The sequence below is a fragment of the Rhinolophus ferrumequinum genome, chromosome 7 (assembly GCF_004115265.2).
Source record: "Rhinolophus ferrumequinum isolate MPI-CBG mRhiFer1 chromosome 7, mRhiFer1_v1.p, whole genome shotgun sequence".
NCBI classification, from domain to species: Eukaryota; Metazoa; Chordata; class Mammalia; order Chiroptera; family Rhinolophidae; genus Rhinolophus; species Rhinolophus ferrumequinum.
The window spans coordinates 32686547-32702561 of record NC_046290.1 but is presented as its reverse complement, the minus strand read 5'-3'; the positions used below and the strand labels follow the sequence as shown (position 1 = coordinate 32702561).

The window sequence follows — 16015 nt, the reverse complement described above, 5'->3', positions numbered from 1 at the left end:
CATATTCTATATAGTTGCTTTTCATTTTGATAGAGATCTTTCCATACCAGCACGTATGATGCCTTTGGTTTTTTTTTTTTAACAAGAGTATAATATGGCATTGTTTGGAGGCATCATAGCTTATTTAACAAATTCCCCATTATTGGGTATTTAGGCCACTTTGATTTTTTTTAAGTAATTAATGTCCTTGTGTATATATCTTGGCATACTTTTTCAAATGTATATGTATGATAAAATAACTGGAACAAAGGATATATATATTTCTAGTTTTCATAGATAATGTCAAATTGACCTTCAAAAACTTCAAGGAATTTATATTACCATCAGTGTACAACAATACATTTCACCACTTCCTTTCCTTAACAGTGACGATTATTAAACTTTTTAATTCGGGGCATTCTGAGAAGTGACAAATGATATATATCCGCAGTTTTAATATGCGTTTTTTTCATTATGAAGGGATAATGAGCACTTTATATGTTTATTAGCCATTTGAATTTCTTTTTCTATGAACTCGATACTTCTTTATCTTTGCCCATTTTTCTTTGTATTCATCATTTTCTTAATGATTAGTAAGATCTTTTGTTAATAAAGAAAATTATCCAGGCATATATACTATAAATAATTTCAACTCATTAATCATCTTTTGAATTTTAGTGATATTACTTCTGTACGGAATTTTATATTTTGATATAATCAAACCCATTAACTTTTTCTGTGGGTCTTTTATATTTGACATGGTGTTTTAAAAGGACTTCTTATCTCTTAGCCTTTTTTTTTTTAATCACCCAAGTTCTGTCATAGTCCTTCAAGACATATAGGGAGAGTCACCAGTTTATAGAAACACTAATATACAAAATATATTTTGTATATATACACACAGAGAAATATACACACAGAGAAAAGAAGGTGCAAATACGAGGAAATTCAGAAACAGAAATGACAGGATGTGGTGACTGATCAGATGTGAAATCTATACAATCTATGAAGTGATCCCCCCCATAAGGAGGAAAAGAAAGAATACAGAAAGCCATCAAGTTTTTAGTCTCAGTGACTGGTGGAATAGGCAGTAGCATGAATCGAAATAACAAAGTCATGAGGAGGGGTAGGGAAAAGAATGAGGCCAGTTTAGGATCTATTGAATTTGAAAAGTGAGCCAACACTCAGTATCACCTGGGTCCCTGTGTGAATTTTGGGAGCGTTCAGAGCTGACATAGCGATAGGGTAATCTACACAGGTCTAACACTAATACTGTGAAAACGGGTACAATGCCTAAGAGAAAAGGGCTATAATTAAAAGAGGGCTCTGTTTAGTGAAAGAAAAATAGGAAAAAGAGCCAGTGAAGAGGCAAAATTGTTGACAAAAATTGGAAGGGATTCTAGAAGTGTGTGGTGTCATGGCAACAGGAGCAGGAATAGCAGTGTGTGCTCATCATCACTGAATGTTCAAGAGAAGCTAAAGAGGGTGAGGCTTGAGGGGACAACTGCGTTGTTGGGTGATTGAGGGGCCACGTTTACCTGGTGGCAGAGCCATGTGTTTCAAGAAGTGGAGGGAAGGAGTATAGACACTTCTTTCAAGTAATTAATGGAAAGAAGGAATAAGAAGAAGGAAGGGATGAACAACAAGATGAAAAAGGCAAGAAGTAGGTTTAAGGGAAGGTGTGCTGATTGTTGTCATTTTTTTTTTAATCTTTTTTTTAAAAAATAATATTTTTTTATTAGTCTCAGGTGTACGAAACAATGTAATAGTTAGACATTTATCATTTGTATCCCTCACAAAGTGATAACCCCCTTCCCCCAATAGGAGAGTGTTTAGCATTTTTGTAAAGGCTTCTGATTCGAGCAGAGTGAAGGACAAGGTCAAAAAGAGAGAAACTGAGCTAAGAATTAGGAGAGTGCTATATAGTTGTAAAATCCACGTTGCTCCAGATTGTAATGAGTATTATAAACCCATTCAATTTGATTCAGACTCCTAGGTCATTAACATTTAAGATTCTATGGCCATTCTTAATTAGCATGAAGTGCTCCATTAGCTCAAGTTGTTTGTAGCCATGATAAATATTAACAAATACTTCCAGATTGCTCTGTTTCCTACTGTTTTAACCTAAGGTCTTTTAATTTCATTTATGTCATATAAAATCTTAAAAACTCATGCAATATTTCATGAAAATCCTAGAAATCAAAGATTTTTAAATTACATGTCCTACTGCCTTCTCAAAGTGTTACAGAATGTTTAAACTTTTCTTTATTATTTCTGATTTCAGTGTGGATACAAGGTATATTATTTTTCTTTGTCTTTTCTTTTTGTTATTTATAAGAACTTCTATTTTATCAAAATATTGGCCTATTCGCTTCATAACTTACCTTGCATACTGAATTGCTTTGAATGTATTTGTGAGGTCCCCACCATGTTGGAATGTCTGGGATGTTGCTGTAATCATTTTAGCTTTTGTTTTATAAGTGTTCAGATTAAACACAACTCTTGGATTATTGGCATACTGAATTAATCCCACCTGCAAGAGAGCAGAAGTTTATTAAAGAGTTGTCATTAAGTTATAAATCATTTCTATTTAACCAATAGAATGAAAATCAAAAGTGCATCTAGACTCTGACTTAAGGAAATCAATTCTGACTTTGTTCATAAGTTATTTTTCTTCCAGTGGAATGACTTTGTTAGAGGCTGTAAATGTACAGTAACAGTACTTATTGATAAGCAAGATAAAGTACTATTGTGTATAATTTGGTTCTCAAGTGTTATAGCTGTAAATTTTTAAGCATTGTCCTATACTATTTTAATATGGATAAGTATTAGAATAAAGTTCATAAGAGGAAGATTAAAATGATATAATTTTCTAAATTAACAATGGATATAAACATGTAAAGAATTATAAGAAGTCATTCATTGAAGATTACATCTCATCAATTGAGGATAATTATAAAATAAACAAAGAATTAGAGTTAAATACAAGAAAAAACAATGCACTCAATTTGGATGTATTTATTGTGCTACATTTCCTCTAATCACAAGGGGAAAGATGCTCTATATGCATGTGGGGCAAGAGTTTCTGGCCTTCTGAGAAAACGCCATTCCAGAGAGTGATTTGAGAGAACTGAGAGACAGAACAACTTCTGAACAAGATATTCAGGCACATAATCCTAATCCTTCATATCAAGATGGTCAAACACTTCTGTTGATGACTTTGTCCTCAGCATTGATCACTTTCTATGCCTAGGACTTGGGGCTTCCAGAGCAGGAAGTGGCAATAAGAGATCAGTGGTAAAAGTGTCTCTGAAATACAGGTCAGCATACACGGAAGACGGAAGGGGCAAGGCCTGGATTTCTGAGTTTAATCATCTACTTTTGCAATGAAGGCAGTTAACCAGCCACTGGGTAGATGGCAAAAATATGATAGTACTTGGTCCCTCCCTTTAGGATAAATTGGAAGACTTGAGAGAGAAGAAAGGATCAAAAATAACTCTGAGGATTTCAAATTCTAGTATGAGAGGAAGATGGTTGTAACTCCCATGACATAGCCCTAGAACTTCTGTGTGAGAAAGGAGAAGGCTAATGAGAGGATTTAAAGAAATGTGGTATATTAAGACTTACAGAAAGGTCACATTTAGAAAGCAATAAGTGCACTAAGTAAAACCACCTCTAGAGATGAAGAAGACGCATTGGGATAGGATGACAAGAAGACAGGGGCCGTGCGTTTCATACTAGAGACTATCAAAATAAGTCATGTTATGGGGGTAATTCATTTAGAGACAGAGAAAATAAGCAGATGCATAGGAAAACTTCTCTTATGAGCGGCCTTACCAGTGAAGTGATACACTCCAGAAACCAGAGCTCTACCTAGTCTTATTTAACAGAATTTTCTGGTGAAAACCCACACTGAAACCTCCAAAGATTTGGCAGACATTAATGTCCTCGTGGTATTAACAAGCAATGTCAATGGGAAAAAAGTATAACAAGATTATATAATGTTGTGTAGGAAAGCAGAAAAGCAAACATCAATATAGATAACTGCAAAGTATTTGGGGGAAAATGTTCCAACAATTGTTACTAGATGTTGAACACTGGAGAATCATATGCAACGCAAGAAGATACACTGGTAACTCTGTGAACTGGTCCCTGTTGATACTGGTTCAATGTACTGCTACAATGCACTGACCCATGAAATAGCACCAATAAGAAAGAAAGAAAAACAACTCCAGAGCTTTAAAAATAAATGCTAGTTAGTTTTACAGAAGCATGAAGCTTCTGTTCCCGAGTTTTGGTTGCCTACCTCAAGAAGACAGAAAAGCAAATTAAAGACTCCTTAAAATATAGAGAGCTATATTGATGAAAAGACCTGTCCTATGTAGAGAAAAAAAAAAAGGAAGTTAGGCTCGAATATGGTAAAAGATGATGAAATAATAAATGGTAGAATTACACTATATAGAAACTTATGTACAAAAATCCCAGAATTCAACGATAATTGTTTTACCAGCAAGGAGTAAACAAAAGAAATTCATTACTAGTCCAAGTGGGTGTAAAGAAAAAAATACATATTGGATTGTAAAATTTACTGATAAATTCATGAGTTAGAAGAGGAAACAATAAAGAAGTAAAGAGGATTAAAATGCTATATTCCGTGTCCAATGCCTGTGTCAGAAAGAGAAATCTAAACTCAAAGACCAGCATTGGGCAAAGTCGTACATGAATAACTCAATGTAGAACAAGTGTCAATTAACTTTCAAGATTACCATTATAGTCGTATGCAATTAATATGGGGATTTGACAAATGTGAAAATTAAGATCTCATCTCTAACAATATTTTCTCAGAAAGAAAGCTGTGGGTGAATTTATGGATTATTGATGTCCATACCTGTGTCTTTGTGGGGCCTATATCCAGGCCTTGTACAAATTTTTCCAAAAAATTCTTTACTGCCTCCCAGGGATAGATACTGTTTGATTCATCACACACAACCACAACATCTATGAAGGAAGGGCAGGCTACATAGAGGATGATAAGAGAAACAGATTTCCACAGGTAAGTCAGACTTCACGCCCGTATGAAAATGAGACTTAAAACAGAGTTGAGGGGTTGGGTGGCACTCATTGATAAATGCTTTCCCTTCTTTTAATGCAAGGCATTGCTCCCACCCTCTGCACATTCTTAACTTACTCTGCACTGCTGGGGAAAAGCTGGCCAAGTGTTGAAAATCAGGACTGACGTCGGAACAAACTCCAGTTGTGTAATATTGACTTCCGCACTGCTGCGCCCACAGGGGACCACATGCCTTCACAAACATTAGAACAATGAGAGACAAAACACGGGTGATGTTAACCCTCTACCTTTCCATTTGTGAAACTCAAAAATCATTTCTATTCTTTCACAAGATAGTAAGAATTGTCAACTCTTGAAACTAACAGGTAAAAAATTCCTTTGAGTGAAAGTGAGCCAGAGCCAGCAGAAGTGAGGGAGATGGCAGATATACAGTGCCCAGTGGCAGGTCTCTCCAGGGCAGAGGGGCACTGGGACCGTCAGGGGCAGGTGTCTGTGGAGGGAGGAGCCTATCGGGTCACCCACCAAGCCAGAGCAAAGGGGTGCTTTCCTTCCAGAGAACACCCAGAAGAAAGATGAGTGTGAAGTTCATTTCTTATCTCTCAGTTACCTGGGTCTCAGGTGTTTCATCTGTAAAATGAGGATACTCATATCTTCTATTTTTTCAAAGTTGTTGTGAAGATTAAATGGGTTGATAGGCATAAAAGAGTTAGAACAGTGCTGGGTAAATAGGAAGTGGTATATAATTGTTAGCTAGTATCCTCTTATCCCTTCCAGGTGTACTACCATTTTTCCCCGAAAATAAGACCTAACTGGAAAATAAGACCTAGCATGATTTTTCAGGATGACATCCCCTGAACATAAGCCCTAATGTATCTTTTGGAGCAAATATTAATATAAGACCCGGTCTGGTTTTGGGGGGAACACGGTATTCAGTAGAAACCATAAACCCAAATGTGTTCAAGGGCCAGGTAGGAAACCTACAAGGGTGCTTGGGGCCAGGTAGACACCAAGGTGCATGAAAAGCCCATGTGTTATACTCAGGGACAGCTACTGCGGCTCCTGCCCACTGATTGGTGTGAAACAGGCTTGGTGTTGCCAGAGCTCCCAAATTTTCAAGGAGAGTCAGCGAGGACAAATTTTGTGTGAAAATCCCGTTTTAAAAAAAAACAACAACACTCTGTATGTTAAATAAATACAAATGAGGTCCATGAACTGCCAGTTTTTAACTTTGCTACAAAAGATTTCTTTGAGGACTTCAGAACACTTATTTCCAATCCCTGAAACCTTCAGTCATCCAGGCTGGCACTTTGTCTTCTTGCCCACACCATATGTGCTTCAATTCTTCATCTCTCCATTAACCCAATCCCAAGTCTCCCCTTTTCAGCAGCCCTTAAATGCCAAGGACTCTTGATTAAATCATGGCTAAAGCACACTGGAAATATTAGATCAAATAATATTAAAATTATTAGATGTAAAAGGGAAGAAAATGGGAAAGAGAAATCAAGCCAAGATCTTAAACATCTACAAAGTTTGACATTATGTTGAGCTGTGGACCGGTTATTAAAATTGAACAGAAAAGAGTGGACTTGCAAAAAGCTATTGGAAAAATAAAAGGAAATTTATCTGACCCAGTTTAATTGTTGGTAGCTTAAAGGAGAAGAAAGCAGCTGTAGTCAGATTTCATGCTCAATGAACAAGGCTAGTTTTCCCCCCTATAAAACTGGTTCATTTTGCCAATTAGGGGGAAATCATAATTGATGCCTTTGGTAGTTTATCAAACAACAGATACCAATTATTGATTCTTATATCTCCATCCCCAAGTTGTTTTTTTCTAATCACCATGAAAAATAATAACTCATGAAATATTCAAAAAATTATTTCTTTTGCTTTAAAAGCAATGGAAAACAGCATTAAGAAATTGAAATTAGAATATGCCAATTGTTAATGCCAAAACTTCATTCCTGCTTAAAGCCCAGAACTTTAAGAAGGTTCAAAAAAATGTGATGATTGTCAGTCTTTTCCAAATAATTCTTAAGAGTATCTTAAGGTTTTGATCTTTTAGGTATGTAAAGGAAGTTTTGGCTTTTTTCTTTCTTCTTTCTTTTCCCCCCTCTCCTTCCCTGCTACCTCCCTCTCCCTCTCTGCTCCCTACTTTGTTAAATTAATCTCTCAAATTCTCATGCAATTTTATTTTACTCTATCTGAAGTTACAGGTTAAAAACTTTTGAAGTACATTCTCTAACCCCTATATATCAATATATTTCTCTTTCTGAATTTATTCTTTAAAAACAAACAAGCAAATAAAAAAGATGAAAGTGATTCTATTATAAGGACTTTGGAATATTATAAACCATAAAAATTCATTGCAATATTCATTTATGCACTGAAGGAACACATATTATAAGCAATACTTAATTTACTTAGTGGGCCGAAATCTGTCTGAATACTAATATCTGTTAGTGAAAAGATGAATGATATTGTTCAAAATTGATTACATTTTAGAATAATCCAGTTATACTCATACACATAGACTTCTAGGTTAGCATGTCAATGGTATAGCTATAATTAATGAGATGTTAAAATAAGCTTTCTAAGACTATTTTAACATGGTGATACATCTAGGGTATGCTGGTGGAAATGTCTCATAAAATTGGCTTTTCATTTGCCGTTAAAGTTTTTTTTGATGTGCAAAGGTTTTAATTTTATTATATAGTCAAATCTTTTCAACAATTTCCTATATTATTTCTTCTGTTAGTTCTAAACTCAGAAATTCTTCACTCAGAAAAGTTCTACTTTCTTCTACTTTGATATATTAACTCTTTAATTCACTTGAAGTATAGTTGGATATGCAAGTTATTAACCAACTAATTGTCCCAACTTGTTAAATAAGGCATTCCATTTCACTGATTTGTGATGTCTTTTTACAATATTCTAGAAACAAAGTGAAAGTAAACACTAACATAAAATAAGATGAGAGACCAAGCTATGCCTTCAATAATATCAGATTAGACAAAGGCTAGAGGAAATGATTAAAAACAAAAATACTTTTTGGCTTTGAAACCTACTTCCGGAATTAGTGGTAACCTATCTTGAATGTTCTTAAAGGAAGGAGAAATGAGACCTGAATTCTGCTGTTATCAACAAAACCAGGCACATTTTCCAAGGGCAAGGAATTGATGACACTTTTGTTCCCCTTTTCCAAAACACTCTGTGGCGATGGTTTTTGCTGAATATCTTCAGAAGCCTACACATCACCAGAGCGCTATTTCACGTTGGATAGCTATATAGCATGACTGACCCAAAAGCAAGCTCTAACATTTACGCCTGAAGATTTGAATTGACAGGAGGGATGGTGAGAGACACCGACTTCGTACTTTCTCGAGGGGAATGAGGATTTGAAAAGTAAACACTCACGAGAAATCCTCCGGTTCCCACGTTCCTTGTGAGTGTCAAGCCAAGGCTCATGTTGGTTTTCATCTCAGTAACATTGGGAATGCTCGTGAAAGCTTTCAAAGGGAAAAACAGTTTAAAGAGCGACGAAATTTTTACCATATCATTTAAAGTTGTTAAAAGAAACCTACACACACTCATGTGTATATATAGCATGAGATTTAGTGTAATTTCTCCAGGTGCTTGCATTATATATCGTCAAATATAACGGAATGAGAGGCCTCAGTGATCAGGGAGCTCCTGTGAACGTGGGAGGCTGCAGACGTAAGACACTCATGGGTAGGGTGTGGAGAGGGCATAACTTAGAGGCATTTAAATTTAAATTTTTGAAAAACAAAGTGTTGGCCAAACAAAACACCTCTGAGGATACCAGTTGGTCTCCAGGTGGCCATCCTAGTTCCTTCCAAGGTCATTCTGGATCAGAAAAAAATATCCTTAAAGTATTATCAAGGAATGCCATGTGGTAGAATCTGGCTCAAAGGTGAGTGGATTTTAAAAGGAAATAATGAGACTAATCATGGAGAATAATAAGTATTTCCAGCCTCCTCTCTGCCACTGAACCGGGGCGTCACCCACTGTATCCATTGTTCGGCTACTGAACATTGCAATTCTCCTCAATAATGTCATTTATTCATGCTGTTTAATCTCTGCCAAGCCAACACTGTCACTTTCATTTACCCATGTCTCAAGTTGACTGTTGGAAAACTTTATCCTTCGTCTCAAGCCTCCAAACTCAACTCATGTCCCATCACTCTCTGAATAACCTGTTTACACTGCAGAGAACAGAATCACATTCAAAGGATAATCTCAGCTTCGCTCATGCTTACCTAAAGTCCATTCTTGGAACTCTGACTTTTTCTCTTTCCTTTGTGTTTTAGAGAAGGGACCATTTTTTTCTAAGACTCATTTTCTCAGGGACCAGTGATGTTAATTCCATCCAGTTAACTCTATTCTTTACTACGAGTCACTCTCTTTTTATCACCTCCTTCCACTCTCCCTATAAATAAGATCACCCCCTTTTTATTAGAAAATCTTCCCCTAAACCTGCTGCCCCATTGAACTATTTCCCCAATTCTTCTTCACTACTCAACTTATGGAAAGTCTACTTTCACTGCTTGTACTTGTTCACTACTCACCCACTTCTGAATTCTTTGTAATCTATGTTCTCCTTTCAACACCATTGGATTTATACTCTAGACGAGAATGTTACAAAATATGATAATATGGAGCACAGAAAGAAAATAATAAAGTTTCTATGTGTATGCTTTTATTCTTTTAAATTTACTTTTATTTAGGAAGATAATATGTCAGTACATGTACATGTTAATAATTTTTTAAAAGAGAATATATACATTAGAGGTGAGTGTTCAAAAGTTAGAGGGTATGAAACATTAGGGGTGATATAATAAAACTTTTGAGCACTCACCCCTAATGTATATATTTTTATTATTTTCACAGATTTTATATATGTATATATATTTATATCTGTATCATATATATCTATTATATGTGCATCATATATATTATGTACGTATCACACATATGTTATGTATGTATGGTGAGTGTTCAAAATGTTTGGCAAGCACTCATTTAGACCACCCACAGCTTCCTTAAATACAAGGATGGTCTGCAATCAATCCTCATATTCTTCAACCTCTATCATTTGACACCACTAATATTCCTTGCACCTCACTAAAAATAGGTTTATTGAGCCAGAAATGGTGCTGGAAAGCAAGTATATGGAAACATGTAAGAAACACTCCCACCTTTGTTTGTAAGTCTTAATCACTGTTTCTGAATCTCTTTTCCCCTTGATTTTCATAACACTGTATGTTCCTAATCCATGCCTTAATTCTTCAGAACTCTAAGACTCCTCAGTGCTGGCTTTTCTGAATGATGATGAAGAAGAAGATGATGATGATGATGATGATGAGATGATCAAATTAAGTAACTTTTTACTTGCATCACGAAATGCTGTGTGGAACTATGACTCATTTAGGTTTCCAGTCTTGCACCTTTAATAACTTTTTGCACTTAATAGAAAGCAGCTGATGTGGATAATTAAATTAGCAATTACAAACAATTACAGATAATTCCCAATTGTGAATATATTTTATTAGCATGAAATCATTTAGACATGATCAGAAACACAGAGTGTTTCTCAGCACCTCTAAGATCAGTCCTGGCACTGACATTTCTATACTTAATGGTTTGTTTTAAGGAGGAAGAGAGGTGTGGATAGCCTCAGATTTTTGTAAATAATCAGCAAAATAATCCTAAACTCTGGCTGAAACTGGTTCACAGTCTGGGGAGGGGTAGATGGTACATGAGGCTGCATATTTCCCAGGCACCTTATTAAATCAAGTCTTCAAACTGTTTTGGAAATTTGGATATAATTGGGCCCATATGACTAAAGAGATAAAGACAAAAAAAAAGCTATCTGTATTTCTTTAAGATAGAGCTATCATTGGTTTTGTTATTTTTTTAATCGTGTATATAACAAATCAGATTGTATTTGTAAAATATCACAATGCTAATTACAACTTACTTTGCAAATTGAGTTTTTCACACGTAGGGGTAGACAGATCGACGGGACATTTATACACATCTCCCATTCGGTTCTCAGGAAAGCCACTCCAAGGTGAGCCAACCAGTAACCTAGAAATAGAAAGTTTTTTTTCATTAGATATAGCATGTTAGCTAATGTTTCTTAAAGATAAAATTAACCACAAAACTGAAAAAGAAAACCACATTTGATTTCAATTTTTAATACGTGAATAGTTCATATTTATTCAGCTAAAATTTGATCTTTTTCCTTCCTCTTTGCTGATCAGATCCTTGATGAATGTCTACAATACAGCTGTCTTGCCACAACACCCAGGGAAGCCTCTTTAAAGCAGTGCTGCCCAACAGAAATATAATACAAGCCACAAATGTGAGCCACGTATGTAATTTTAAGTTTCCTAGTAGCTACATTAATAAAATAATAAAAAGCAACATGTGAAATTAAATAATATACTTTATTTAACACAATAGATCCAAACTAACATGCAATCAATATAAAAATTATTAATGAGTTATTTGACATTACTTTTCTCCATTCCAAATCTTTGAAATTCAGTGTTTGCTTTATTCTTAGAGCACATATCAATATAAACAATAGAAATGGCTAGTGGCTGTCATATTGGTCAGCAAAACTGTAAAGTAGGAAACAATATTAAAACCAAAAACAGAAACTGACATTTGTTAAGTGTTTCTATTCCCTAAGTACTTTCGTATATTACTTAGGGAACATACAGATGAGTTATCTAGGTGGCTTTATGTTTATTGTCTATGTAAGAGGATCCTTAGCAAAATTACAAAGCAACTGTACTATGGGGCTCCCCTTGTGTGTATCATGTTTACAGCAAGAATACAGGATATAGAGGTCAGAGATGGGTGCTCACATCCTCCCTTTGGCTAGTTTCACTTCCTTTAGAACTTTCCCAACTAGAGACTATGGTTTTCCCTGTAGAACCTCTCTGGTCACAGAGAAATGGACAGTCTGGTCACAGAGAAATGCAAAACAGTCTGATTTTTAGAAACTGTAGCAGGTTAATTATTCAGCAGCATTCAGCTATTAAGGAAGAATATTTGATTCAACATTTTTTCTTTGTCAAAGTTGAGAAGTTTCATATATTGTCACAGATAGATAATCTATGAAACTTAAATTCTTTCATAGGCCTTCTGTATAAATATCCTATCATTATCAACTAAACAACACATGCCCCAAGCTAAGTGCTACAGTGGATAAAAAAGAAGTCTAAGGCACACTTCTGTTAACTAAATCTAGTAAAATGTTTTAAATACATGACAACTAAAGTAATAATAATAAAAATGAATGAAACGACAAGAATAAGTTCCCCTCTGGAACAAATATTAAAATGGACAAAGGATGCAAAAATGGATATCAAAGGATGAAGGTGGTAGTCGGCCTTCTTAGCAGAGAAAACAGCAAGAACAATCATGGAAAGAGGAAAATACGGATTATTTTGAGAGACAGTTAATGATTCAGTAATAAGTTTCTCCTCTTATTCATCTTATATAATTATTCTCAAACTTATATTTTATAGAGCATTCTTGAATACTTTAATTCCGTTAACTTTGATTAAGGTTAGAGTTGAAAGAGTTTTGTCTTTAAATGAGCAGATAATTTAGCATGATTTACCTATTAAAATATTACCTATAGATAGGGTTATAATAATACCAGGCATATAGGTTAAGGTTTTTGAAAAATATAGACATCTAAATGTTGGCTATTGGTAAGTCCCAATATTTGCCTTAATGAAGGGAGAGAATCAGTAGCAGGATCTGAAATGCATGCTTGAGCATATCTGATGGTCTTCATGACAACTTAGAGGAAATTCATGACAACTCAGAGGAAACTGGGAAACTTGTGAAGACTGTACTGTGAAAACTGTCTTTCAGCTGCTTGTTTTTCTCCATCTGCACAGGTCCTTGGTCTTCATTCCATAGTGGGACTACACAGCATTACCTCGGATTTTTGTGTGTAGGACACATCTTAAAGTACAAGAAAGAAATAAGGAGATAATCTGGCTCTTGCTCACTTCACCAACTCTGTTTCTTTCCATGAACCTTTCTGAAACTCTGTATTTCAATCATACTGAACTCAGCTTCTCCACCAAATTAGAGTCTCTCTTGCTTTACACATGCTGTTCCCTGCCTGGCAAAGTTCTACTCGTTAGTTAAGTCTCCCATTAGACACCACTTCCTCCAGGAGGTCCCAAGGCTTTTCTGAATCTGGACAAGGTGGCTTTCCTGAGTACCGCCATAGCCTCTGACTTTCCCTAACCCAGTTTTTATCACAGTACCCTGTAACTGCCTGCCTACTGACTAAATCCTCCCCTCGAGAAGAACTGTCCACGAGCGCTAGGAATTGTGCTGTAGCATGGAGTAATTACTTGTTGAAAGAATGAATGAAAAAACAAATAAACAAATGAATGGATGATCCTACATTATTATTGAAGAGAACTCTCTTGGTTGAGAAACAGTTAAGTAGAAAAATTTTAATTATGTTCTTACTGAGAATTTCTTTTTGTCCAAGTTAAGAAGAAAAACAAAAAAAGAGGTGAAAAAACTTAACCAAGATGAGAGGAACAGAGAGGAAAGCATTATACTCTTACTGTTCTGTCAGTTATTCCTGATTCAATTTCCACGTATCTCCTATGCATCAAACTTGTATTTAAGCAAAAGCTGACTGTGGAGTCTTTGTAGGGAACACAATAGCACTTTCTAGCAAGAAACTTTAGTAGGAAGTGTGTCTGTTCCTTGGCATGCTGGGGATTTCTATTAATTACAGCAAATCTTAACGACAACAGGTAAGGTGTGTGAGGCTTTCAAAACATTATCTAATTTAATGTGCAAAGTGAGCCTAAGATTATTTTATCTCCATTTTACAGATGGAACCACGGAGACAAAGAGAGATGAGCAACTTACTCGTGTCCACACCCTTAGTGAGAGCCAAATATAACTGATTCTGAAGCCCAAGCTCTTCACCCTAAGTCATTTGTCCTTTGTAGCTGCAAGAAGGCCTGGCACAGGGCCCAGACTGGGAAAACTATCTGAAAAGATGGCTTAGATTCCAGAATCATCAAGGAGTAGAAAGTGGAAACTGAGGGTCAGGCCACACCTACTGTGATGGAGGTGTGGCTTTGTGGTGTATACGGAGGCTGCAGCCTGGAAGGACAGCCAAACGTCATCCTGTAAAAGCACATCCACACTTTTGTGGAGGCTCCAGATACACTGTTTACAACACAGGTAAGAACAGGGTACGTTCAGATAGTACCAAATGTGGCAATTTGAGTAACTTCTGTTGTGAACATTTCCCATCCATCCTCACCGCAGCCCAGAGAAACACACTAAAGAACAAAAATTAAGTGTTTCTCATCTAAAATTTAACCCTTTTTTCTCCCTCAGAGCTTCTGGCAATAAAGCTGCACCACCAGCTGTCCATTTTCTTGGTGACAAAGCTCAAAAGGCTACCTGCTGTTTCCTATTGACTAAGCCTTCCCTCCCTGGACACTCACCCCCTCACCTCCTTCCACCTCTTCTAAGAAATCAGGATTGATAACCTCGCAGCTCAGGACGTGTTCCTGATTCGGTTTCCCATATTTACCATGCATCACACTTGTGTTTATTTCAGCAAAAGCTGACTGTGGAGTCTGTGTCGGGAGGGAAACCTCCACCACCACTGTGAGGGCAGGCCCTCCTCCATTAATCAGACAGAAGGAGACAAAGGCAAGCGCCGCACAGTGTGTGCCACTTAACAAGAAGGATGTGAAGGTCCTTGAAATTCTCTCACAGAATACACATACATCTCTGCCAGGATTAGGCCACGTTAAACTCTTAACACAGACAATCGAAAACAGTGAAAACCAGACCATTCTGGTGACTGATGAAGAACAACAAGGTATCCTCATTATATATGACACATTTTTTAAATATCACGAACCACATGAATTAGTAGCCTACGGGTCATGCCAGTGACTATAAAGACTGTTTCTAAAACCACGGCCACCTCCTTGATTGGCAACATTTCCAGTCTCCTCCCCACTTCTACCCAAAGGCCTCGGTGAAATCCTGCTTCCTGACAACTCATCCTGTAAGGAAAGGCGATGACGTCACCAGCGGCTACTCCAAGGCAACGGTGACATTCTTAAATTAATCAGACAGGAAGATGAGGGAGGCTGATGTATTTACCTATAAAATTTCAGGTAATCAGCTGTAGCAGGAAGAGACACGCCAGGAGAGAATGTTACAAAGGTAGGGAACAGGAAAAGTGAGTGGGTAAACCCTGCTGAAGTGTGGCAAAGCCTCTTTGAAGTAATGGATTTCACTATATCACAGACAGACAAAAGAGCTGCATGAACAGTCGTGTGTGCTGAGTCTCTAAACAAAACAAAATCCCAAGATATAAACTTCTCTTTTCCTACAGTGAAACCGGGAATTCTTCCAAGACTACTTAAAATAACACTTACTGTTCAATTATCTTGTGGGAAAATAGTGATTATGTAGAGTTTCAAAACACAGCCAATTTGCCCACCTCCACTGGAATTCAAAATACTTTGTTACGTTAGTAAACAGTATTTATGGTGCTATAGGTAGTTTTAAACCCACAATTCAGGGGCTGTTATAAATATCTTCCTTTGGTCTGTGAGTCTCTCTAAACTCGCCAAGCAATTTTTCTAGGGGTTATTAACTGAGGTACTTAAAAATAGTAGGGAAAAACATGTTTTCTTTTGATTCAACAAATGTTTATTGAGATTCTATGGGGCTGACATTCGCACAACTGCAGGGGGTGCCATTCCCATATGAATGGTGTGCCCTGGCCTTGAGCAGTATACAATCTATGAGGCTGTACGTGGTGGCCAGACCCACTATGTGCCAGACTTGATTCAAGGCACTGGGTATTGGGGATACATTAATGAATAAGTCAGTCAAAAATTTCTGGCCTTG

The 16015-nt window shown here is 36.5% G+C and overlaps 1 protein-coding gene and 1 long non-coding RNA gene across 2 annotated transcripts in view; one reads left to right on the top strand and one right to left on the bottom strand.

Annotated features, from left to right (window-relative positions):
• The window catches only part of ITGA2 (integrin subunit alpha 2), an 88202-nt gene that overhangs the window by 38680 nt on the left and 33507 nt on the right, over window positions 1-16015 (bottom strand). The window contains exons 3-7 of the mRNA XM_033111129.1: window positions 11049-11158; window positions 8465-8556; window positions 5168-5282; window positions 4868-4995; window positions 2364-2512 (exon numbers count right to left, since the gene is read on the bottom strand). Coding sequence (XP_032967020.1) covers window positions 2364-2512; window positions 4868-4995; window positions 5168-5282; window positions 8465-8556; window positions 11049-11158 — 594 coding nt within the window. The remainder of the gene's footprint in view (window positions 1-2363; window positions 2513-4867; window positions 4996-5167; window positions 5283-8464; window positions 8557-11048; window positions 11159-16015) is intronic.
• Window positions 11039-14171, top strand: LOC117025276 (uncharacterized). The gene is made up of 3 exons (XR_004423574.1): window positions 11039-11141; window positions 11335-11444; window positions 13960-14171. It is a non-coding gene; the product is annotated as an uncharacterized LOC117025276 (long non-coding RNA).